Source organism: Dromiciops gliroides, chromosome 2, assembly GCF_019393635.1.
Source record: "Dromiciops gliroides isolate mDroGli1 chromosome 2, mDroGli1.pri, whole genome shotgun sequence".
Classification (NCBI taxonomy): domain Eukaryota; kingdom Metazoa; phylum Chordata; class Mammalia; order Microbiotheria; family Microbiotheriidae; genus Dromiciops; species Dromiciops gliroides.
Genome location: NC_057862.1, coordinates 286,102,983 through 286,129,968, shown reverse-complemented (window position 1 = coordinate 286,129,968; position 26,986 = coordinate 286,102,983). Strand labels below are relative to the sequence as shown.

The following is a 26,986-nucleotide window of genomic DNA, read 5'->3' as shown; positions in this document are numbered from 1 at the left end:
TTGCCTTCACTAAAAAAAAAAATTGATGTTAAAATTTTGTTTTTACATATATTTTGGAAAATAAAATTCTATTCAAATCCGAAAAAAAAAAAAGACTATGTCTGTTCTCTAAGACCAATCTTGGTAAGTACAGAAAGGATCACCACAGTTGGCCACTTGACAATGTTATTTGACCATGGCAACCTATGAAATAAAGAAAATGAAAAAAAAAATTATCAAAGAAAACTGCCCTGATATATTAGAACCAGAAGGCAAAATAGAAATTGAAAGAGTCCACTGATCACCATCTGAAAAAGATCCCAAAATGAAAACTCCCAGGAACATCATAGCCAAATTTCAAAGCTCACAGATCAAAGAGAAAGTATTGCAAGCAGCCAAATAAACAATGCAAAGATCATGGAGCTACAGTCAGAATTACACAGGATTTAGCAGCTTCCACCTTAAAGGTTTCCACTGCAGGGCTTGGAATATGATATACTGGAAGGCAAAGGAATTAGGTTTACAACCAAGAATCACCTACCTAGCAAAACTGAATATAATTTTTCAGGGGAAACAATGGGCATTTAATGAAATAGAGGACTTTCAAGTATTTCTGATAAAAGGCCATATTTGAATAAAAAATTTGACCTCCAAATACAAGACTCAAGGGAATCATAAAAAGATAAAAAAGAAACAAGAAAGAAAAACTGTAAGAAATTTAATAAGGTTAAACTGTTTATATTTCTATATGACATGGTAATATTTGTGAGTCTTAACAACTTTATTGTAAGAGCAATTAGAAGGAGTATATGTAGACAGAGGATGTGGTTATAAGGTGACATTGAAGGAACAATAATTTTTGTAAGTCTTTATATGAATAATTAGGAGTATATGTAGACAGAGGGTATGATTATAAGGTGACATTGATGGGATGATACTCTAAGAAACAAAATAAAGGGGTAAGAAAGAAATTGCATAGAAGAAGGAAGGGGGAAATTAAATGGGGTAAATTGTCGAACTATCATAATGGAGGGGAAGGCAGGGGAAGGTGGCAGCCAGAGATTAAGCCTTACTCTTATCAAAGTTGGCTCAAAGAAGGAATAACATACACACACAGCTGGATATAGAAATCTATCTTACCCTATAAGGAAGTTTAAAAAGGAACAGAGATAATAGAAGGGGGAGGGGGTAATGATACAAGGGAGGGAATATTGGGGAAGGTGGTGATTATAAGTAAAATACTTGTGAGGAGGGAAAGGGTGGGGAGTAAGAGTGGGGGGAATAAACAGATGAAAAATAGCATAGAGAGAAATAGTCATTATAACTATAAATGCGAATGGGACAATACCCATTCACCCATTAAATGGAAGTAGATAGCAGAATGGATTAAAAACCAAAATCCGGGCCGGGGAAGGCCGCTGAAGCGCAGGCCTCGCAGGGAGGCCGGCGGGGGGCGGCCGCTGTCCGCCTTGGCCTCGGCCTTGGCCTGAACCTCGCCCCCCACCCCCTCAAAACCTCCCCCCCGCCGCGGGCCCGGTGGCCGTGCATGTGCTCGAAGCTCCATGGAGTCCGGGGTCCGGCGGCGGATCCCGAGTCTGGGGAGCACTTTCTCTACTTCGCCTACGGCAGCAACTTGCTGAAGGAGCGGCTGCAGCTGAAGAACCCCTCGGCAGAGTTCTTCTGCGTGGCCAAACTGCAGGGTTTCAAAGTTGACTTTGGAAATTATAAGGGTGTAACAAGTACCTCTTGGCACGGAGGTGTAGCTACTATTGTTGAGAGCCGTGGAGATGAAGTTTGGGGAGTCGTGTGGAAAATGCACGTGAAAAATATAAGTTCTCTGGATAAACAAGAAAGAGTTGAAAATGGAACATATATTCCAATACAAGTTGACGTTTACAATCAAGAAGGGAAAGCGCTGAACTGCAGATGTTACCAGATGAAAGATTATGTCCCTGCAGCCCCCTCACCGCAGTATAAAAAGGTCATCTGCAAGGGCGCCAGGCAGAATGGCCTGCCTTCGGAATATCAGAGGAAGCTAGAAGAGATCGAAACAAATCACTACAAAGGCCCGGTACAAGTCATTCAAGAAATCGAAGCCGCCATCAGTGAACCGTTATAGCAGACATCCATCATGATTTTGGAACGTGTATCTAACCCAACTGTTTGCCTCATAGTTTATTTTCAATATTGTCCCTCTTTGCCACCTTTGCATTTTTTATATTGGATAAGATCAATCCCAGATTGTCCACAGTAACTTATTCAGGAGACATCACTGCATTAATATATTTATAACCGTTTTCTGAAAAAAAAAAAAAAACAAACCCCAAATCCTACAATATGTTGTTTACAAGAAATGCATTTGAAGCAGAGAGATACACACAGGGTAAATGTAAGGGGCTGGAACAGAATCTATTATGCTTCAACTGAAGCAAAGAAAGTAGGGGTAGCAATCATGATTCAGACAAAGCAAAAGCAAAAAAAAAAAAAAGGTCTAGTTAAAAGAGATAAAGAAGGAACCTATATCTTGCTGAGAGGTACCATAGACAATGAAGGCATATCAATACTTTACATATATGCACCAAATGGTATAGCATCTAAATTTTTGAAGGAGTAGTTGAATGAGTTACAGAAGAAAATAGATAATAAAACTATCTTAGTGGGGAACCTTAACCTTCCCCTCTCAGAACTGGATAAATCTAACCAAAAAATAAATGAGAAAGAAATTAAAGAAATGAATAAAATTCTTGAAAAGTTAGATATGATAGATCTCTGGAGAAAATTGAATGGGAATAGAAAGGAATATACCTTCTTCTCAGCAATACATGGGACCTACTAAAAATTTGACCATTTATTAGGGCATAAAGACCTTATAACCAGATGCAGAAAAGCAGAAATAGTAAGCACATCCTTTTCAAATAACAATGCAATTAGATTCAATAATGGACAATTGAAAGATAGATTAAAAATCAATTGGAAATTAAATAATCTGATCCTAAAAAATGTGGATCAAAGAACAAATCATAGAAACAATCAATGATTTCATTAAAAGTACTTATTGTATTTTATTTCCTTTGCCAGCCTCAGTTCATGATGAGCTGTAGCATTCCTGACACTGTTTTACAATGAACAATGACATCTTTTTAATAGTGATTTTCTTTAACCTGGCCTTGCTTCCATTTTCACCATATTTCTACTTTTTAGGGATTTTTTTTTCTTCAGTGAATTTCTGTGCCTCTTTTTCCATTTAGCCAATGCTGCTTTCTAAAGCACTTTTCTCCTCTTTGTCTTTTTGTACTTTACCATTTGGTGTAATCTTTTTTAGGTGGTATTTTCTTCAGCATTTTGTGTGTGTGTGTGTGTGTGTGTGTTTATGTGTCTCCTTTACAAAGCTGTTGACTTTTTTTTTCATAATTTTCTTGCATCACTCTTATTTTTCTTCCTAGTTTTTCCTCTACCTCTCTTACTTGATTTCCTTCTTTCTTTCTTTCTTTCTCTCTTTCTTTCTTTCTTTTTTTGGTGAGGCAGTTGGGGTTAAGCGACTTGCCCAGAGTCACACAGCTAGTAAGTGTTTAGTGTCTGAGGCCAGATTTGAACTCAGGTCCTCCTGACTCCAGGGCTGGTGCTCTATCTACTGCGCCACCTAGCTGACCCTCTTACTTGATTTTCAAAATCGGGTTTTTTGTTTTGTTTTTGGTGAGGCAGTTGGGGTTAAGTGACTTCCCCAGGGTCACACAGCCAGTAAGTGTTAAGTGTCTGAGGCCGGATTTGAACTCAGGTACTCCTGACTCCAGAGCCGGTGCTCTATCCACTGCGCCATCTAGCTGCCCCATAAAATCGTTTTTGAGTTCTTCTGTGTCCTGAAACCAATTCATATTTTTCTTGGAGGCTTTGGATTTAGGAGCTTTGACTTTGTTATCTTCTTCTGGGGGTGTGTTTTGATCTTGTTACCACAGTAACTTTCTATAGTCAGATTTTTTTTTCTGTTGGCTCATTTTTCCAGCCTATTTCTTGACTTTTAATTCTTTGCTAATGTGGGACTCTGTTTCCAGGGTAGAGGGTTCACTGTCCCAAGCTTCAGGGGTTTCATGCAGCTGTTTTTAGAGATACTTCTAGGAACCTGTAAGTTTTCAGTTCTTTCAAGGTAGTATGATCTAATGAGATGTATGTTTACTACTCTCCTGCCCTGTGCTCTGGTCTGTGAGCAACCACAAGCACTTTTTTTTGCCCTGGAATTGTGAGGAGGCACCACTGTTGCTGCAAGCTCCAGTGTGCTACTGTTCCTCCTTATCCTGGGACTGCCACCAGGATCCGAGTATAGGCAGAGAAACAGTCTTGCCCCTAGTGCCAGCAAAGAGACCCCTGTAATCTCTTTCTGATCAGTTGTTTGTGAGCTGAGCACTCTGGAAGCAGTCATTGCTGCTGCTCATTTAGTGGCTTCAGAGGCCTGTTCCTGGTTTGCTGGGGCCCAGTCTGATCTGGCACAACACGGGCTAAACTGTGCTTCATTCTCATCCAGATTTGACAGACCTTTCTTGCCCACCTTCTAAATTGTCTTTGGCTAGAAAATTATTCTACCCTGTCCTTTTGTGGGTTCTGCTGCTCCAGGAATTGGTTTATGGCATTATTTTAAAGTATTTGGAGAGGTTTGGGGGAGAGCTCAGGCAAGTTTCTGCCTATTCTCTGCCACCTTGGCTCCTCCCTCTTTCTTCCCTTCCTTTTAAGGGAAAAATTCTTAGCTAAACAAGGGATAGTGGAAATCATAAAAAATAGACAGTTTTGAATACAAAAAATTTTAACGAGTTTGCAGGATTAAACCAGTAACAACAGTGAGAAATGAAATAGTAGGAGTGGGGAAAAACATTTGCATCAGATATCATAGAGAAAACTCTAATTACAAAATATACATGAAGTCATTCCACTAATAGTTTTTTTAAAAAATGCAAATTATAAATGGCAACATGAAAACATTCTCCAGATCACTAATAGCAATAGAAATGCAAATTAAAACAACTCTGTAGTTGACAGACAAATTGACAAAGATGACAATGGTCACAGTTGAAGAGACAAGAGAAGCAAATTGTTCCACTATTAGGTGGAATTATTTTATGATCCAATTAATTATTTTGGACTTGAATTTGGAATTCTGTAAGAAAAGCTACAAACGTGGCAATATTCTCTGACCCAGGTGGCCCTCCTGTGCAGATAGATACCTCAAGGAAGTCTAAAACAAACCAAAAAATGAACCAGAATATTCATAGCAGCATTCTTTTTATCAAAGTAATCCAAACCAGAAACAACACAGGTCCGCCACGATTGAGGAATGACGGGGGGAGGAATTCCATATGAATGTAATAGAATTCATAATCCATTGAATAGTAAGAAATGACAAGTGAAGAACCCAGGGACATACGGGAAGATTTATATGAGCTGATGCAGAGTGAAATAAGCCAAACCAAGAGAACACTATACACAGTGACTATAATATTATAAATATAAAATCATCACTAAAAGGAAGTCAGACTACATCTAATTGAAAACCCAACAAAGATTTTTTTTTTTTTAAGTGAGGCAGTTGGGGTTAAGCGACTTGCACGGGGTCACACAGCTAGTAAGTGTTAAGTGTCTGAGGCCGAATTTGAACTCAGGTACTCCTGACGCCAGGGCCGTTGCTCTATCCACTGTGCCACCTAGCTGCCCCTCAACAAAGATCTTAAGGAACAGATAGTGAAATATATTCTCTCCCTTCAGAGTGGTGGAGGACTACTAGGACTGAATACTGCATATTTTTCAGCTTTAGTCATTCTATTAGATATGTGGTTCCAAGAAGCTTTAGCAGGGGAAGCTGCTATACCCCAGTAAACCATTTTAGCAGATGGGCTAAACCAGGTTGAGGGGAACAGACAGGCCTCAAACCTGTTGGCAAGGTCATCCACTGCATCCTGGGCCATCACCAGTCATCTTGATCTATGTCTTGTCACTGGACTTTGATGGAAGAGAGAATGAGGCTGATGACTTTTCACAACTCTGCCTCACTTAAATCTAATATTAACGTGCATGTCAAGACGTCACTGCTGATGTCATTGGCCCTCTTTGAAAATGAAGGATGAACAACAACCATGACAATCTTTGGAAAAAGGGTGGGTTTTCGGGAAAAAATAACGAATTTTATTTAGGGAATAAGATGCCTATGAGACATCCTGTTTGAAATGTCCTCTAGACACTTGGAGATGTACTGGAACTCAGAAGAGACTAGGGAAGAATACATAGGTCCAGGCATCATCTGCATAGCATACAGATAATCATTAAACTTCTGGGAGCTGTTGATGTTGCCAAGGGAAACTTTAGAAACAGAAGAGAAAAGGGCTTAAGATAGAGACTTGCAATATATCCGTAGTGTAGAGGAGGCATGATACAAATGATGGATTAGCACAAGTGACTGAAAAGGAGTGGGCAGGGAGATACAAGAAACAGAAGAGAGTGAGTGGTGTCACAGAAACGCAGAAGAGAGAGAGCATATTTAGGAGAAGAAGGTGGTTACCAGCAGCAAAGGCTGCAGAGAGGTCAAGAATGATGAGTAATGAGAAAAGACCATTAGATTTGTTAGTTAAAAGATTACTGGTATGGGGCAGCTAGGTGTTGCAGTGGATAGAGCACCGGCCCTGGATTCGGGAGTACCTGAGTTCAAATCCAGCCTCAGACACTTCGCACTTACTAGCTGTGTGACCCTGGGCAAGTCACTTAACCCCAATTGCCTCACAAACACACAAAAATTACTGGTAACTTTTCTGAGAGGAGAGGAATTGGAGGCAAAGAATCACGAATCATGTGGAGACCCCTTCCAAAGAAGGAGTTCAAAGACTCCCTCTTTCTGAGGGTATATAAAGTTTCTTTGCTCACTGGTTACAGGAGATTATCAGTTTCATTAGCATGATACAAATCATCATAGAAGTAAATACTATGACAAAAATGGATAAAATACAAATCAGTTTAACAATTTCAGTTATAACAAGTATGTAGGAAATACAGAAACACTATGATAAGATTATATGATTCCCCAAAAAAGGGTTTGGCAAGGAGGAGGATGCCCAAATGTTTTTACAAGATAGGAACTTACTATCCTGGGGAAAGAAGGCAGCAGATAAGGACTTATCTGTTAGCTATCTGGGTTCAGTTTGAAGTTCAGTCAAAAGGCACTTTGCTCCTATTAATCCAGGGTTTCATAAAATCCTTTTGAATAATAAGGCAGCTCCATAAAATTCAGGTGTTCCATACATTCGTCATAACAGAATCAGCAGTCATTGAGACTATCTTTGAATTACTTGCTTCATCCTTCTGTTAGCAGAATTAATGTCCCTATCTCAAGCTTCTTTCTGACTTGGAGTTAGAAAGTCCTTTTTAATTTCTTTTAGTTCCTGATTACCAACTTGTATCTTGTTTAAATCATTTCCAAGTCGGCCTTCTAACTCACCACAAAGGGTGCCAGGTCAGGGCTGCCAAATCATTTAGGTCCTGCCATATAAATGAATCTGAACAAGCACAAAAGCTAAGCTAAGAGGGCTGTGTCATTGGCTGGTGTTATAATCCTGGCTCACATTCCTGGTTTTATTATATGCATGTGGATAGTGACAAGTCTCCCAAACTTTGAGCTTCCCTACAGCTAGAAACACAAGAGACTGAGTGCTCCTAGGGCCTGGGAAGAGAGATCCCTCAAAGCAGTTTTTTTTTTCTCTAAGAGGAATTGTTTAGGTGGGAGGTAAGGGGTGTGTATGTGTGTGTGTGTGTGTGTGTCAGTTTGTTATGTGCTCATTTAAGTGCATGTGATGGGATGAATGACTTGTTGCTTCTTAACATCTGGAATTTGGCGGGGTTGGTTTCTGAGCTTCAAATTTTAAACTTGTGGTTGAACCCTCATTCCTTCTGGGCCAGCATTTTTAAGAAAGCATTTTGTGATTCCCAGTGCAGAGGGGGAAATATAGAGAAAGTTTTTAGAACTAGAGTGGTTTTAAAAGCAATTCAGGATTGCCTTATTGGATTGCCTGCTGTCTGGGAGAGGGGAGAGGGAGAAAAATTTGCAATTGGAAATCTTATGTAAACAAATGCTGAAAGCTATCTCTACATGTAACTAGAAAATAATAAAATACTTTAATTTTTTTAAAAAAGAACACTAGAGAGTATGGGAATAAAAGGAGTGTTCCTTAAGATGAAAAAAGAAGCAATGCAGGGGATTTTGGAAAATGATGAAACCTTGATTTATTGTAGCAATTGTTTTGGGGTCAGCTTGTGCTATACAAAACTCCTCTGGTTCATTTTGGTGACTCAGGTATTGGAGAATTTTTCTGCCTTAAGCCAATGAGATAATTGACAAGTAATGTTACTGTTATTCTTTAGTTTGGTCTCAGGGTCTGAGACTGGCTGCTGGGCAGTTCCATAGGACTTCAGAGTCATTGATTAGAATTTGACAGCAAAATGCTCTGCCTCCAGGACAGCTTTATGGAGACCTTTGTGACCACTGTTAGTCTAACCCTCATATCCTTTCCCCATTTATGTCATGGAAGTGATGCTTGTGATTTAGATGGGGTCCATAAATATACTCTCATGCACCAAATAGGCCATTTTATTTCTGAACCTTGAAGCAGATTATTTTAACCACAATTCTTGTGCTACATGGAGCCAGTAGCCCTTTTGTACCACACAGGAATACTTTTTCTTTTATTTCTTCCCAGCCACTCATCTGTGTCTGAAAGTCAGCCTCTGGAGGACACAGCTCATTGGATTTTTGTCAGAGTGGATTTGCTCAGGTCAAATGTCAACCTGGCTGATTCCCCTGGTACAGATTCCTCTGTCCCTGATAGACCCTAATAGCTCCTATGTGACTGAAGTTAAGATGCTAAAAATTTTTGGTTAATTGCTTTGAACAACTATGTTTAGTTCCTGTTCTCCAAGCTGAGACTTTCCTCCCCTTGTACCCTGCTTCAACAAGGCTATGGTTGGGTGACAGGTGGTATTATGCAGTGTTTGTTTATTTTATAAATAGTATTTTATTTTTTCCAATTGCATATAAAGATACTTTTCAACACTCATTTTTTGAGTTCCAAATTTGTTCTCCCTCCCTCCCTTCTACCACCCACCCAAAGACAGCAAGCAAAAATCTGATATAGGTTATACATGTGCAGTCATATAAACAGATTTCCACATTAGTCATGTTATGAAAGGAAGGAAGGAAGGAAGATTACAAAAAAAAAAGTGAAAATAGTATGCTTTGATCTGCATTCAGACTCCATAGTTCTTTCTCTGGATGTGGATAGCATTTTCCATCATGAATCTTTTGGAATTGTCTTAGATCGTTGTATTGTTGAGAAGAGTTAAGTCAATCATAGTTGATCATTGCACAGTGTTGCTGTTACTGTATACAATGTTCTCCTGATTCTGCTCACTTCATTTAGCATCAGTCCATTTAAGTCTTTCCGAGTTTTTCTGAAATCTGCCTGCTCATCATTTCTTATAGCACAATAGTATTCCATTACATTTGTGTACCACCACTTGTTCAGTCATTCCCCAAATGATGGACATCCCCTCAATTTTCAATTCTTTGCCACCACAAAAAGAGCTGCTATAAATATTTTTGTACATGTGGGTCCTTTCCCTTTTTTATGGTCTCTTTGGGATATATATCTAGTAGGGGTGGTGCTGGATCAAAGGGTATGCACAGTTTGATTGCTTTTTGGTCATAGTTCCAAATTGCTCTCCAGAATAGTTGGATCAGTTCATAACTCCACCATCAATGCATTCGTGTCCCAATTTTCCCACATCTACTCCAACATTTATCACTTTCCTTTTCTGTCATATTAGCCAATCTGATAGGTGTGAGGCAGTAACTCAGAGTTGTATTAATTTGCATTTCTCTCATCAGTAGTGATTTAGAGCATTTTTTCATATGACTATAGACAGCTTTGATTTCTTTGTTTTAAAACTTCCTGTTCCTATCTTTTGACTTATATTCTTATAAATTTGACTCAGTCCTCTTATATATCTGAGAAATGAGGCCTTTATCAGAAACACCGGTTATAAAAATAGTTTCTCATCTTTCTGTTTTCCTTCTAATATTGGTTGCATTGGTTTTATTTGTGCAAAACCTTTTTAATTTAATGTAATCATTTTCATTTCATAATGTTCTTTATCTCGTTTGGTCATCAATTCTTCCCTTCTCCTGTTATACAGTTTTTATACATATTCTAGTTGGTGGTAACCTTACTGCTGGATATTCTGATTTCATGTGTGTTTGGGGAGGTCTCTTCTATGCTAATGATTCATATCCAGGTGGTTGTGTTCTGCTGTGTAAAGTAGTCACATCTTTGAGAGATAGCCCTTATTGGTAGTTGAAAGCAATTCTTTGTTCATAGCGATATTTGGTTCAAAAAGTTGTGATTAATATGCTGGTCTTGACGCTGTACAAATTGAATTAGATAATTGCTCCTTACAGAGCCTCCAGAGAGTGTTAGCAAATAGGTAACCACTGAGTTGTATAGTATTAGCTTGATATACAAGGTGTGGGGGAGGAGCGAATTTTTGAGGAATGATAGGGAAAGGAAGTTTGTACCTTGGGATAAACATTTTGACTCATTTAACCTTGACCTCAGTGAAATAAATCTGCTGTATCAAACTCCCAGACCAGCTGCTGAACTAGATTAAGATGTAATTGGGGTGGGGCAGCTAGGTGGCACAGTGGATAAAGCACCGGCCCTGGAATCAGGAGTACCTGAGTTCAAATCCGGCCTCAGACACTTGACACTTACTAGCTGTGTGACCCTGGGCAAATCACTTAACCCCAATTGCCTCACTAAAAAACAAAAAAAAACAAAAACAAAACAAAACAAAAAAAGATGTAATTGGGGTAGGAGGGCAGCTGGGTGGCGCAGTGGATAAAGGCCCTGGATTCAGGAGGACTTGAGTTCAAATCCAGACTCAGACACTTGACACTTACTAGCTGTGTGACCCTGGGCAAGTCACTTAACCCTCATTGCCAGGGGAGGAGGGGGGATGTAATTGGGGAAATAGTTAACAAAATAAGTAAAAATATAACATAACCTAGATAATGTTAATGGTTTTCTAAGTTAATATGGAACCTGTAGAGATCAATTCCTATTTGAGTTTGACACCACTGATTTAAATTATCTCTTCTTTTTTGTGGCCTCTGACTTTTCCAAATCCAGGGAGATTGTCTTTCTCAAGCCCAGTATAGTTGAAAGCACAGAGGACTGGAAACCAGATTACCCTGCCATTAGTTCCAGCTCCACATATTGGTTTTGTTGCCTCTCAAACTCAACATGTCCAAAACAACTCACTATTTTTTTTGGGGGGGGCGAGGCAGTGAGGGTTAAGTGACTTGCCCAGGATCACAAAGCTAATAAGTCTCAAGTGTCTGAATCTGGATTTGAACTCAGGTCCTCCTGAATACAGGGCCGGTGCTTTATCCACTACACCAGCTGGGTGCCCCACAACTCACTGTGGGTTTTTTTTTCTTCTGTCCTCCCCATCCAACTCAACACTCTTTAAAATTTCCTTTTTTACTGAGGATACTATAATCCTCCCATCTTCCCATGTTCCCTACCTTGGTGTCATCCTTGACCTCTCATTCTCACCCCCACCCCAGTATTCAGTTGGTTGCTATACCTTCTTTCTCATATGTTTCCCATTCCATCTGTCATAGTGACCACCACACCACTTTAGGTTCTCCTTACTTATTACCTGAACTATTGCAGTAGCCTCCTAATTGGTTTCCCTGGCTCAGATCTCTCTCCACTTGAATCCGTCCTCCTCTGTAGTGGAGTTCTAACCATGTAAGCCCCCTCCTCAATAAATATCAATGGCTCCCTTTTACCTCTAGCTTCAAATATAAGCTCTTTTTGATGTTTAAAGCTGTTTACATCCTTTGGTGCACACTACAGTCCAGCTGGGCTGGCCCTCTTGTACTTTACATTCAGCACTCCCTCCACCATCTTGTTACTGGCTATTCTTCCTTAGAAAGCACTCGGCCTCACCTCTGTGTCTTACATTCTCTAGTGTACTTTTAGACTTAGCTCAAGTTCCACCTTCTACCATATGAAACCATTCTTGATTCCCCAGAGCTACTAGCAACTCACTGCCCCCCCCAAATTATCTATTTTATATATACCTATACACATTGATGTTTTCTGCCCTTGCTAGGTTATCACTTCATCAATGGCAGGGGCTATTTAAATTTTACTTTTTGTATCTTTAGTGTTTGCTACACATCAGAGGCTTAATAAATGTTGATTCTGTGACTTTGGACAAATCCCTTCTTATCTCTAGGCTCCTGTTTTCCCATCTGTAAAATGAGAGGTTGTACTAGATCTCTCGAGTTTCTCCTAGTACTACCATTCTAAGATCTAGAAAGGAGATCTGCTTCTGATTCTTTCTCTTCTACTCACCAGTCCTGTGGTTATGAGCAAGGCATTTATACTCTTGAAGCTTTGCTTTCCACATATGTTAAATGGGGAAAATCCCATTTACCTGCCTTGCTCAGCTGTAGTGATGATCAATGAGATAATATACATGGAAACAAACCCTTTATGAAGTACTGTTAAGTTTTAAGTACTACAAGGTGAGGATGTTATTCTCCCCACCTGTAGATTATACATAGGATAAGTAGTAGGCATTTAATAAATGTTTTTTGATAGATGGAGTTGGAATGGATCTTAGATGTGTGAGACTAAAATTGGATATTAGATCATAAATCTACCCTACTTAACCTTTCCCTTAATTTATCTCCCAGACTAGTAAATGGAAGAAGCTTCTGGTTTTCTAGATAGACCTTTTATTGTATGGTAGTCACAAGGTGATGTTGATTAGAAGGATAGGAAAGTAGAAATACAATACAAATCGTCTTAAGTCTAGGCTTAGTCTATATTCCGTATAAAACTCACCAAAACCCAAGGCCACTGTTAAGGGCTAAAATTCTAGCTAAACTGTCTAAAATATCTAATGAGTGGTCGCCAATAAATTATAAGCTTTAGCAAGAGTTAGACTTTTAAGCATTTATTAAGGAGAATAAGAATTTGGTAAAGAGAGAGAAAAAGGCCTAGATTTCTATCTATTAAAGGGAGAGCACATTTCTAGCTCCCTTCTCCACCAGAGTCCAGAGGAAAAGAGAGCGAGACTGAGCGCCAGTCTCTTCCTTCCTCCTCCCACTAGCCCGCGTCACTTCCTGACTCCTGGTCTTGCCCTCAAAGACCTTCCCTTCATGGGCAGAACTCCTCTACAGTAAGTATCCAGCAGGTGGCGTTATTCCAATCGTTACAGTCCCCCCTGTTGTTCCTCAAGAAACAAAATGTTTCCTTGATGGAACAGTAAAAACAATATGATAACTATTGCTAACTAATAATATGTGAACAACAATATAGAAAAGGAAGAGAGGAAAGTTTTGTCCAGAGGGGCGATTTTTTTTGTCCTCATGAACCGACGCTTTGACATTAGTCTTGCAAAGGGAGGGCCTCTGCAGAGAATACATGTTACAGATGGTGTATATTATAACAGAAAGAGAAAAAAACCAACAAAAAGAACAAATCAAAACTGTTCATTTAAAGTCTCTGAAAGTCTTTTCTCAGATGTCCTCTAGGTGTAGTCGTGGAATGGAAGTCTTTTCAGGGGTTGATGTGTGGATGCTGGTAATCAGCCAGGAAAATTTCCTACAAAATTGAGCTTAACACAACTTTAAAATAGCTTTGTCAATAATCAAATCAAACAATGAAAGTTCTCAAAAACATGTCTAAGGGAATTCAGAATCTTAGCTGTTACACATGAAACATATAATAAAACAAAAATTGAACCATTCTTTAAAATTATAATATTACTATAGTCCCCCCCTTATGGAGGGTAATTGAGAAGACAATTGCTGCAATATTAATTATTAAAAATAATTTTTTATCTTTGTTTCATCACTTTTTGCATCATCTGCCTAATTATCCTCATGCCATTATGAGAAATTTAAAAATCTAATATAATTGGTAACAGGTGTCAAGGCCAAATTCAACACTGTATTTATCATGACACCTGAGATAATTATGGGGGTTACCATAAAAGAACAGAGAAATGATGGGATATGAGCATTCCCACACTTGAGCAATATGTACTGCCCATACAGTATGCCAGGCTTAAAATAGGTGGATGGAATATATGTCCATGCCACCGAACATATTGGAAGAAACTGAGTCAGACTTAATCAGATGCACGGGATTGAGATGTCCATGGCATCAGGCATATAGGAGGGAGCATAGAAGCCAGGTGTAGAAGTGAGATGGGTGGGATGAATACTTCCAGCCATCTGTACAATATTGTGGGGAAAAAGAGAATAAAATATTAAACCAAGAGAATCCAACCTCAACATTTGTCAAAAGCCGTTCCCTCGGCCATACCTTGACTTCATGCATGTCTCCCCTCATGTGACAGTTCAGTGTCTGCTCTTGCATGTATTCCTCTTGTGATTGGATGGCATCTTGGCCAACTGGCATCTGATAACTCAGAATAAAGGCAATTAATGTCTTAAATGATAAGTTCCCATAATCCAAGTCTCATATGGATTTAAAATTGAGGATAATAAATGATTGCAAAAAATGTGAATACATCTTGACTCAAAATATAATATATAATTATGCAACAATTTCAAATAATACCCTTTTTTTTACTTAGTATACAATTACTTTTGTGAAAAATCAGAACATACTTAAATACAAGTTAAAGCACAACAGAATCTCAAAGAACTTTTTTTTTTGAAAAAAGAAAACTTTTACAAATGTTCCCCTCTTTTTTTTTTTTTTTTTGGAATATGCTTATCAAAAATAATACTTCTAGAATCAATTTACACTTGCCATGGCAACCAATTTGCCAGGGAAATGCTTTAAAGAGTTTGATCAAATAATCAGTTGAGGAAAAAAAAATAACAAAAACAAACAACTCAGAATATGGGAGCACAATACTCCTAGAATTAACATTGTATTATGAAATCAAAACCATGTTTCAAAATTAGATAGATGAATGAATAGAAGAAAATACACGTGGAATAATAAAAGACAATGAAATTCAAACTAGGGAAATCTAAATGAATATGAATTTAATATTAATAAGAGTACTATAAAATATAAACTTGATCACATGACTATAAAAAGCTTTTACAAATATTCTCCTTGTTTTAAAAACTAAGTATAAGACACAATCTCAAAAGCATGAAAATCTCTATGAAAATAAACCCATACCATTAATTTCAAAATGTATATATAATAGCATAGAAATCCTATGTAACCTCTGAACTGACATTAATACTCTGAGTGAATTCAGAACACTTTTGATTCCGATATCTAAAATCCCCAACACTCATATCAATACCTTGCTGCTTACTTCTACATTTCTCTAAAATATATACCCTTCCATGGCAAAAGAAGCAGAGTCTTGAACTATGTTGATGGTTGTCATTCTTATTCAGCTTAAGTTTTTCTTCTTTAACCCCTTTATATTGTCTGTCAGTCTTTTCACCATACAAATGCTTTATAAGATTACTAATTAAAGACAAAAGCAGGTTAGCAAAATTATGAACAAAACAAGCATATCTGGAATTTAAAGAGTTTTCTAAGATTGTCTCAAAAGCACAGCCAGGCCGGGGAAGGGCTGAGCCTGAAGCTGCAAATGCAGGTAGAAAAAGTTGAGCATGCCCATCAGATCTCTGGACTTCCCAGGCAGGGGAAGCTATGGACTTGGCCATAGGAGGAGTAGAGGGTGGGGTCTGGGGAGGAGGGGAGGGACCAGCGCAATTTGAATCAGACTTGATTTTGAACTCAGGCCTGGATTCCTCTTCCCCCACTTTGCCTCCAGGTGCTAGGGGATTAAAAGCTTCTAGAGGGTGGGTCATTGCCTCCAGGCATGCAAAATTAGAGCAACAATTAGTGTTGGAACTGGGAAAAGCAGCAGGAATCTCTTCAGGTTTCTCTGAAAAAGCATGGTTGGGAGAGGGAGAGATATTTCCTCCTGTGAGTAAGTTACTGGCTCTTTTAACAAAAATAAAAAGAAAAATAGAAAATCCACAAAAACAAAGCATTAACATGATCTTATCTCCCATTTGTCTGGTTAAACAGACTAAAATCAAAAATAGGGTAATTAGGGAGTTTAAAAGGTCCATTTGAAAAAATTTAAAGGAAAACACAGCCAGTGCACCAGTACTTAGCAATTTAAAGGGAGAGGGAGGGGAAATTTCTTACCCAACCAGAAGATCAGAAGACTGAGGTTTAGCTTTCCTCTTCGTGGTCAGCCATCTGTTAAGGGCTAAAATTCTAGCTAAACTGTCTAAAATATCTAATGAGTGGTCGCCAATAAATTATAAGCTTTAGCAAGAGTTAGACTTTTAAGCATTTATTAAGGAGAATAAGAATTTGGTAAAGAGAGAGAAAAAGGCCTAGATTTCTATCTATTAAAGGGAGAGCACATTTCTAGCTCCCTTCTCCACCAGAGTCCAGAGGAAAAGAGAGCGAGACTGAGCGCCAGTCTCTTCCTTCCTCCTCCCACTAGCCCGCGTCACTTCCTGACTCCTGGTCTTGCCCTCAAAGACCTTCCCTTCATGGGCAGAACTCCTCTACAGTAAGTATCCAGCAGGTGGCGTTATTCCAATCGTTACACCACCTTTGGGGAGAGAGACCGAGTCAAGCGCGTGCTGTTAACCGAGAGCCGGGCCGAGTCAAACTCCAGTCCGCGTCTCTCTGTGCAGCGCAGCCAGGAGACCAGCGGAGCAGTAAAAAAGGCCCCACTTCGTTCTCTCCTTGCCTTTTAAGCTCGCACCCCGGAAGTCGAGTGCTCAGCAGGCAATCTGGTGTGCGTCGCAGGCGGACTGGTGTGCGTAGCTCATGCTGTTGGTCTCCTCCCCAAAAGAGTGGTCCTAAAAAAAACTGGCGTCTCTCCATTATCTAACGACTGTTAAAACTTTTTACCACAGATGTAATCTAGCCTAATCCCCTCATTTTATAGAGGAAGAAATCGAGAGCCTTAGGGGTTAAATGACTTACCTAAATTCACTTAAATAGTAAGTGGCTAAGCTAATATTGGAATCCATGTCTTCTGGATCCAAATCCAGTGCTGTCTTTCTATTTTACCACCCTTTACTTATGTTCAGCAATTTCCTTCTCTCTCCCCTGCTCCCCCAAACTCTGTGCTTCTGCAGAAAACTAGACTGTTGCAAGGTGGGCATCTCATCTCTTTGGTACTCACTGTGTATGTGACTGATCGGCAGGGATACCTGCTTCATACTGGCCTGGAGTTAGTGTTGGCTGTCCAGTGACTGACTGAATTATCAGTTAATCGGTGATTATAAAGCCAAGGATCCTGGACGACTGGATAATGATTCTTGGCATTCATTCTTTTGATTAAGTTGGGTTCCAGTGACATGCTTTGTTGTTATAAACTTATTGACCTGAGTGAGAAACACTATAGGAAGCCTTCTTTATTTCATACCTCGTAGCATATTCCCTCTCTGCCTTCTTCTCAACACCCCTTAAGTTTATGGAGCAGGCTGGGGCCTTCTGTCTGGCTTATGGAGCTTCTAATGGCTGTCCTCCTGTTCCCAGGTGGCCGGGTCATCGAAGCCCTCCTCCTGCTTTCCCTTCAGCTGCCAGCATTCTGAAGCAGAAGTGACCCGGCTTCCCCACAGTTGTTTTTCTGTTCAAAGGAAACTTTTTTTTCTGAGGATTTGTTACTGGGAGGCACCTCTATAGTTACATAGGCTTGCCTCAAGCCAAACCCCAGATCTCTGGGCCAGAAGGTAATGGGCAGGGTTGTTTGTGTTGCTGACGAAGTGATGCAAGTGTGTTCTGTAGTCATTCTCACCTTGCCCTCCCCCTTTACAACTTTCATTCTTCTTTCCTTCTGCCTGCCCACCTTCCTTGGCATGTGTTTCCAAAGGGCCAGAACTTCTTATCTATGTGTGAAAGAGCCTGGTAAACACAGGCATGACTTGCATGACTATATCAAGGACATAATGGTTCAAGGGGAGGTTAAGTACCACAGCTACAGCTTCTGCTCCCTGATGGATGGGAGGAACAAAAGATGTTCTCTGCTAAGAACACTGGAAATGACCCTTCTCTCTTTTTGGCTAGTGGAGTGAATCTGAGTCTGAGGAGGAGCCATTTGATTTTTTTTCTCGTGCTAGGGAGGAAAAATCAGTCTGAGTGAATCAGTGGATCATATCAGCCTCCATGGCATTCGAGTAAACCCCAGGGAACACTCTCACCTTCCATTTTTATGCCAAATTTACTACTGTTCCTGTTTCTTACTTGTACACAAGAAGCCCTTGTTGAATTGAGGCTATCTTTAGCTCTCTATTCTTCCTCTATGGTAGATGGAAATTCCTGTCCTCTTTGCCTTCAAAGTGTTTTCTTTTGGCCCTGACCCTAATGTGGTTTAGTGAGTAGAAAGTTATCTTTGCCACTACTGTGGGAAAAGGTCAGCTTTAGGAGTCCAGGGCATCCTATCATCATTTGTCTTAAGGGTTTAGAACTAGAAGAGGTACTGTTCCAGTCACTAGGTTTTCTACTTCACAAAATTCAGAGTTAGAAGGGACCTCAGGGGCAACCTAGTGCAACTCATACCTGAAAGAAATCCCTACTATTACACAGCAGACACATGGCCCTACAAGCTTTGCTACAGTGGAGTTCTCTTAATGACCTCATCAGCTCTTATGGGTCTAATTACCATCTCTATGCAAATAACTCCCAGATCTGTGTATCTACTCTTGATCTCTCTCCTGAGTTCCAGTTCCACATCACAGTCTCCTTATAAGATAGTCGAACTAGATTTCTGATAGGCATCTTTTTTTTTTTTTTTGCGGGGCAATGGGGGTTAAGTAACTTGCCCAGGGTCACACAGCTAGTAAGTGTTAAGTGTCTGAGGCCGGATTTGAACTCAGGTACTCCTGAATCCAGGGCCGGTGCTTTAACCACTGCGCCATCTAGCTGCCCCTCTGATAGGCATCTTAAACTCGGTCTGTGCAGAACAGAACTCATCACCTTTTCTTCAGAAATGTGCCCCTTTTCCAGATTTCCCTATTTTGGAACAGAGATTTTTAATATGCTTCCAGTCACTCAGGTTCTCAAACTTGGTGTGATGATGACGACGATGATGATGATGGCGGCAGTGGTGGTGATGGCAATGATGATAGCTAGTGTTTGTATCAAGCTTTAAGGTTTGCAAAGTACTTTATGTATGTTATCTCATTTTATCCTTCCAACAACTTTGGAAGGCATGTGCTCTTGTTATTCCCATTTTATAGATGAGGAAAACTGAAACAGACAGAAGTTAAGTGACCCACTCAAGGTCACACAGCTAGTAAATATCTGAGGCCACATTTGAACTCAGGTCTTCCTGACTCCAAGTTCTGTACTTTGTCCACTGCACCACCTAGCTACCTGTTATTTTCAACTCTTCACTCTCACCCACACTACATATTCCTTCAGTTGCCAAATCTTGTTGATTCTATCTCAACAGTACCTCTTGCATACATCCCCCTCTATATATTCATACAACCACAACCCTAATTCAGGTCTTAATTCATCTCTGACCTCAGCTATTGCAGTAGTTTATTAGTTGGTCTCCCTCCCTCAAATCTCTCCCTACCCCATTCCATTCTCTACAGTGTTGCCAGAGAGTGAGTTTCCTAAAGTGTAGGTCTGGCCCTCTTTTCAGCAAACTCCATTGACTCCATATTACCTTAACTCTTCTGGGCCTCAATTTCCTCAGTTGGAAAATGAGAAATACTTGATACTGGCTAAGGTCCCTTCTTAAATCTATCAGCCTCTTAGGGGCAGTTGTGTACTCTTGGCATTTAAAGCCCTTCATAGCCTTGCCACATCCTATCTTTCTATCCTTGTTACATGTTACTCTCCTTCATGCAGCCAAACTGGTCTCCTACATGCCACTCATATCTCCCAGCTCCTTGCCTTTTCACTGCCTGCCACTTATTCCTGGAATGTTACAGAGATTTTTCTTTCCAAAACAAAAATACCTAAATACAGCCCACTTCTGAGCCATGTGGATAACCTTAAAGGACTCAGGTACAGGCCTGGAAGAAGGAAAGAATGGAGAAGAGGGAAAAGGAAAAAAGGAAAGTGGGTAAAATGGGAGTGGCAGAGTGTGATCAAACATTGACTTCAAGCCTCTTGGTATCACTTCAGTGACATATCAATGAAGTTAGCAGTGGGAGTGCCACCAAAAATAGAAAGGGAACCTCAAAAGTGGTGTGGTTATTGAACCATTGTTAGTGTTATTTGAAAAATGTGAAGGAATGGGAAGGTTTGGAGAAGAGAAATGTAGCTTTTTTTGTTTTGTTTTGTTTTGTTTTGTTCTTTGCTGTGCAGTGAGGGTTAAGTGACTTGCCCAAGGTCACACAGCTAGTACATGTCAAGTTTCTGAGGCCAGATTTGAACTCAAGTCCTCCTGAATCTAGGGCCAGTGCTCTATCCACTGTGCCACCTAGCTGCCCTCTTAATGTATCAATTTTCAAAAAAAAGGAGAGGAATGGTTTCTGCAAACTATACGCCAGTCAGTTTGACTTCGATTCCTGGCATAGTTCTAGAATAGATTATTGAAGTGATGGTCAGTGAATATTTGGAAAAGAAAGGGTGTTCAATAAGGGCCAATGTGGTTTCACCAAAAACAGGCCATGCCAGACTAACTTAATTTTTTTTACACTTACTAAACTCAAGGGAATACTATAGATATAGTGTGCATAGATTTTATTGAAGCATTTGTGTTATTTCTCCAGCCAAACTGTCCTACTTGCTTATTCTCCAAACTCAGTAGTATTGCATCTTGTGCTTCTGTCCCTTTGTACATGTTCTCCTCCATGCCTGAAATACCCTCCTCTCTACCCATTAGAATCCTTCCTTCAAAGCTCACTTTTTCTGGTTCTCCCAAATGTTAGTGCTCTTAAGAGCCTGACAATCCCACTTCCCCAATTAATTTGTAATTACTTATTTGTTTCCATGTTTTCCCTCCACTAGAATGTAAACTCTTTCTGGAACTCTCTAGAACTTAGCACTTAATACTTGTTTGAATCTTGAGGCAGCTTGTTCACTACCCTCAGGGAACTTCTAGTTGATTGAGCTGTAAATGCCAAGGCTCTGCTGTAGATTGTGGAGGATTTACTTTAAAATTCTCCTTGTCTATTATGAATTTGACGACATCAACCAGTATGAACATTTCCCTACACAAAGAACAACAGAAAAAAAGAGGACTGCACATGAAAACACAAATCACTATTTATATAGCTTGGGGTTCTTTTTTTTTATATTTTAAATATAGCATGGGAATTCCAATACTATCCAGCTTGTCTTTGTCACCTTCGGAATAAACTTTTGCTCATTTTTTATTTTTTAGTAATTCATTGATGTTCTCTCCTTCCATTTTTTTAAGTATCATTGTGATTATCCTAATTTCCTCTCCCCATTCCCCGCCCCCGCAAAAGCCCTTCCTAATAAGAAATAAGTATAGTCATGCAAAACAAATATCCACGTTGTTCCGGTCTGAAAATGTATGTCTCATTCTTTACTTCTGGTCATCACTTCTGCCAGGAAGTAAGGGGGGCATAATTCATCATCAATCTTTTGGGGTTTTGATTGTTCACTTTGTGGGTCACAGTTCTTAGGTCTTTCATAGTCATTTTTCATTACAGCATTGTAGTCATAAATTATTCTACTTCTGCTTTCTTCATTCAGTATCAGTTCAAACAGGTCCTCCTAGAATTCTCTGAATTTATTAGTTTCCTCGTTTCTTATGGGTTATAATATACATTTATATTTACATTTATAGACATTAATATACATTTATCATTACATTTATAAACAAGAATTTGTTCAGCCATTCCTTAATGAATGGGCAGCCACTTTGTTTCTATTTCTTTGCTACAACAGGAAATATTACTACAAATATTTGTGTATGTGTTAACCTTTTCTCCCAGCCTTTGATCTCTTTGGGGTATGTCTGGTGACTTTGGGGTTATAGTTGCAGATTACTTTCCAGAATAGTTGAACTACTTTTCCACTTACAATACATTAGTATACCTGATTTCCCACAGTCCCTCCAATAATTATCACTCCTTGTATAAATCTAACCTTGTCATAGTTTGTGACCTTTTTCATATGTTGGTTCTTATGGCCTCTTTGCTAACATTTTATTTAATATTTTTGCATTAATATTCTTTTGGGATACAGCTCTGTAGCTTTCTTTGCTTTGTCTTTCCTTAGTTTTGATATAGAAACCCTATTCATTTCATAGAAGGGATTTAGTAGAATCTTTTCCTGTTTTTGCAAACAGTGTAGTGTAAAAAATTAATAATTCTTTCAATATTTGATACATTCAATTGAAAATCTTTTTTTATTTCTTATTCTGTTAATCAGGATATTTTTTATTTTTATAAATAAATTTAAATTTCATTTATTATTTGTGTTGCCATATAATTAGGCAAAATAATTTCTAACAACTTCCTTTATTTCATCTTCATTTGCTGTAAATTCTCCATTTTTCATTTTTGATACCAGCAATTTCATTTCCCTTTAAAATTAGATATCTAATGATTTCTCTATTTGATTAGCTCCCCCCTCCCCAAATAAAGGTGCTAGATTAATATCTTTTTTGATTTTCAGATTTTATATTTGGTGTTTAGGGCTTTTTTTATGTGTTTTAAAATTAATTTCCACTTCACTGGTTTGTTCTTTCCTTTGTTGGTGAAAGTGTTTAGAGATTAAAAAAACAAAAACAGTCCTTCCCCCGCCTTCTCCCCCCCCCCCCCCGCCCCGAACTGTTTTGGCTGCATCTAAAAAATTTTGATATATTGTCCATCATTTTATTTCATGAATGTATATATTGTTTCTATGGTTTCTTCTTTGACCCACTAATTCTTTATAAATATTAATCTCCAATTGCCAATATCTTTAAATACCCTTTATTGAATATTATTTGTATTTAATTGTGGTCAGTAAAGGCTGTGTTCAATATTTTTGTTTTTCTGCATTTGTTTATGAGAGATTTTTATCATAGCACATGGTCAGTTTTTGTAAAGGTACCATGCACAGCTAAGAAATTTGTATATACCTTTCTCTTCCTGTTCAGTAATTTCCTATCATAACTAACTTTTCTAAAATTTTCTACAGATCCTTAACTTTATATTTTTGTCAGATTCGTCTAGATCTAAAAAGGGCTCACTGAGGCAACCAGCTATTATAGTTTTACTATCTCTTTATCTCTTTAATACACTTAACTTTTCCTTTAAGTACTTAAATGCTTTGCCATTTAGCACATATATTATTGATATTATTCCATTGTCTATGAAGCCTTTAAACGTAATGTAGCTTCCCTATTCATCTCTTTACTGTTGCTTTGTCTTAGGTCATTATTGCTACCCTTGCTTTTTTTAGTTCATCTGAAGCATAATACATTTTCCTCCTCAATTCCTTATTTTAACTCTGTCTCAATGTTTGTTTCAAGTGTATTTCTTGTAAACAACATATTTTGGGCTTCTACTTTGTTACTGCTGTCATCTTCCCTTTTATGGGTGAGTTTATACCATTCATGTTCTTGGTTATGATTGTTAATTGGTCATCTCTCTGCAGCCTATCCTATTATACCTTCTTTTTGCCTCTCTCCTTCTCTTTACAAAGAGGAAGTAGAAAAAAGAGAATGTGTTAAACATTAGTGATCTGTTATTGATAGATTCTGCTTAGGCTTTCAATTGCTGCAGCTATCTTCCCCTTACCCTTATCAACAATTCTTAGGGTTTTTTTTTCTTTTTAACCTCCCCTTCACGATCCACACTTATTTGTGTTTTCAACCCTCCTTTGGTTCAGATAAAAGTAGGATTCGTGTAATGTCTATTCCCCCCATCTTTCTCTGTTTTTCTCTTATGCCTTGATTACGAAAAATAGCAAATTCCACCCCACCTTTTCTTCCATTCTTCCCGAGTGTATTCCTTTTTTCCTTCACTTTTCTTTACTATCTTCAGACTATCAAAATAAAACAGACGCTTCCTCAGTCCCTCTGTTTTCCTTATTTAACCTCCTTTATGAACATTGAAGACAAAGGATTCTGATGGGATGCTTGTTTCTTCTCCCCTAATTAGAATACAAGCACTTCATCACTGTATTTTAATTGCTCAAATGTATTTACTATTTGAATTTCTCTTGATGTATGCATTTGTTTACCACTACCCTTCCATTTACCCAGTTCTACACTTTAGCACTCCTCTCCCGTACACCCCCTCCTATTGGTTGCCAAGTCTTCTGGATTTTGCCTCTGCATCATTTGTATCTGTCCCCTTTTCTCTATTCATGTCACCACTACCCTGAGTCATACCCATGTGTCCCTGCCCCTTAGTAACCGCAGCGGCTTCCTCATTGGTCTACTTAGTCCTGTCTCTCCCCTGTCTACTTCATCTTTCACAATCTGCCAAATCGATATTCTTAAAGCACAGACCTGACCATGCCATTCCCTTTCCCAAGAATTTCTAAGTGACTCCTCATTGCTTTTAAGATAAAATCTATCTTCTTCATGTTGGCATTCAAGACCTTCACTGAATATGCATCATTCACCTTCAGTCTGCACCTCAGTCTAGTAGCCCGCTTGTTCTTCTCTGTACGTCCTAGTAGCCCGCTTGTTCTTCTCTGTACGTCCCATCTCCCATCTCTGTGCTTTTGCTTAGGTTACCCCCCATACTTAGATGTTTTCCTTCCTCATGGAGTCTAGCACTCCCTTCAAGGCTCAGCTCAAGTCACTTCCTATAGGAGTCCTTTCTTTATCCCCAGTTTTTAGTCCTCTTTATATTTAATTAATGTGTATTCTTTCCTTTCCATAGACATGTAAGCTCCTTGAGGGTAGAGATTTCTGTTCTGACTTTGCAGCCCCAGAACAAAGCACTGGGAGCTTAATAAATGGTGTCAACTGAAGGATAGAATTTTCTCAGCTGATTTATTGTCTCCACCTGCCAACATGTCCCTTGATATTCAATCAGTGGTAGAATCCTCACCTGAGTAGACACTCCTTACTTGATCCTTCTCTTCTGGGATGGCCCCAATTTGGGCACAGTGGCAGAGGCCAGGGTAATACCAGTGCAACATATTTAAGGCCTTTTTCAAATGACTCCTCAATGAGGGGATTAGAACAAGTAATGTCTGAGAAGTCTTCTAGTTCTAGATCTGTGGTTCTGTAATTCAGGTGACTTATCTTACCTCCAACCCCCATCCTTCACCTGTATGTGCTGCTGCTCCCATGGATACCCAACCCTTAAATAATTACTGCCCTCCAAACCACAAGCCATTTGTCAAGCTGATAGAACCAAGGATAGGCTCCTGAAATAAATGTAACTCATTTCAGGGACAGAAGAATTGTTGCTCTAAGGGAAAGTTAGACAAGACAAGAGTAAAATATAACAATCCATCATTAATCAGCATCAAAAGAAATGAGTCATTCCACGTAAGTGAAATTTCCAGATAGTTGAAATGGACCTTGACATGCCCACTTTATTTTTAACAGTTCCTCACGGAAATCTTTTTAAAAACAAGTGTAGCATTGCCTGCCTTAAATGTATTATGCTGAACATTAACCTTTTTTATCAGGGACTTGGACATCATTTTGAATGCCCTTTGTAATTTTATTTAATACAGTGGCCATTGAGGTAAAAATGCTAATGCCTCTATGCTAAATGACCCTGTAGTGTTTCTTCTTCTCCTGTGTCTACTCATGTTTTTGTATGTATAAGCTCATGGTCTCCTGTCACTCCTTGCTCCTTTCAGTGTCTCTCCCTTGCAATTCCACCCCATTCTAAGGGTTGCTTCTAATCTCTTGTGGTTATTGAACCTGGATAAAGGAGCTTATCTAAAATAAAAGGAAAGCGACTCTGCATGAAGGACGTTCCTGAGTCATGTATTCTATGTGCATGAGTTTTGTGGCATCTCTTTGGGCTGTGTAAAAGTCTTTGGGGTTTTCTTCCTGGTTCTTGGGTATATTCCAAGGGAGTGAGGTGACTAGATAAGGGGTCTCTGAATAAGTGAGAGGTTTTTTGTATTATCCTGTATTTCTGTTATTCAAGGAGCAGATGTATAGACAAAAGGAACCAGCTCTTGACAAAATTTCACCAGATATAGGTTGAAAACATCAATAATTTCAGGAAAATAATTCTTACATGGGGAACTGGGCAATGAGGGTTAAGCGACTTGCCCAGGGTCACACAGCTAATAAGTGTTAAGTGTGTGAGGCAAGATTTGAACTCAGTCCTCCTGAATCCAGGGCAGGTGCTTTATCCCCTGTGCTACCTGGCTGCCCCAATTGTTACATTTTTTTAAAAAATGACAAATAGTAGCAAAAAGAGCACCCACTCGTTTTGGAGTCAAAGGACTTGAGTTCAAGTCTTGACTCTGGCATTCACTATAAGACCCTGGGGCAAGTAACTTGACCTCTCTTGAACATGGATTTTCTCATCCCTACAGTGGGAATAGTACTTGCACACAGGGTTTTGAGGAAAACCTTAAAATAATATATAAGTATGAGATATTTTTATTGTAATGGACTTTTTGGAGAAAATAAAAATGTTTTATTAATAAGGATAGCTAACATTTATATAGTTAGTACTTTAAGGTTTGAAAAGTTCTATACATGTTATCACATAATCCTCACAACAATCCTGAGAGTTAGGTGCTATTATTGTTCCCATTTTACAAATGGGGAAACTGAGGCAAACAGAGTGAAGTGACTTGCCCAGGGTCACACAGGTAATGTCTGAGGCTGAACTTGAACTTGGGTCTGATTGCAGGCCCAGTGCTCTACATTCTATCACCTAGAGCATATTCCTAAACTTTGAAGTTGATATTAGGACAGACAGTCGTGACTCCTATAGCCTATCGCTTGGCACCTCATTAGAGGCAGAATTTATGGTGGAGTAGAGAAAGTTTTTGACTCACCATAATAGTTT

General features: G+C 39.0%; 1 protein-coding gene across 1 annotated transcript; it reads left to right on the top strand.

Annotated features, from left to right (window-relative positions):
• Positions 1-1,525: 1,525 nt before the first annotated feature.
• Positions 1,526-2,101, top strand: LOC122738734 (gamma-glutamylcyclotransferase-like). The gene has a single exon (XM_043980670.1). It carries the CDS (start codon positions 1,526-1,528, stop codon positions 2,096-2,098), a length of 573 nt encoding a protein of 190 aa, XP_043836605.1. The 3' UTR covers positions 2,099-2,101.
• Positions 2,102-26,986: the final 24,885 nt, after the last annotated feature.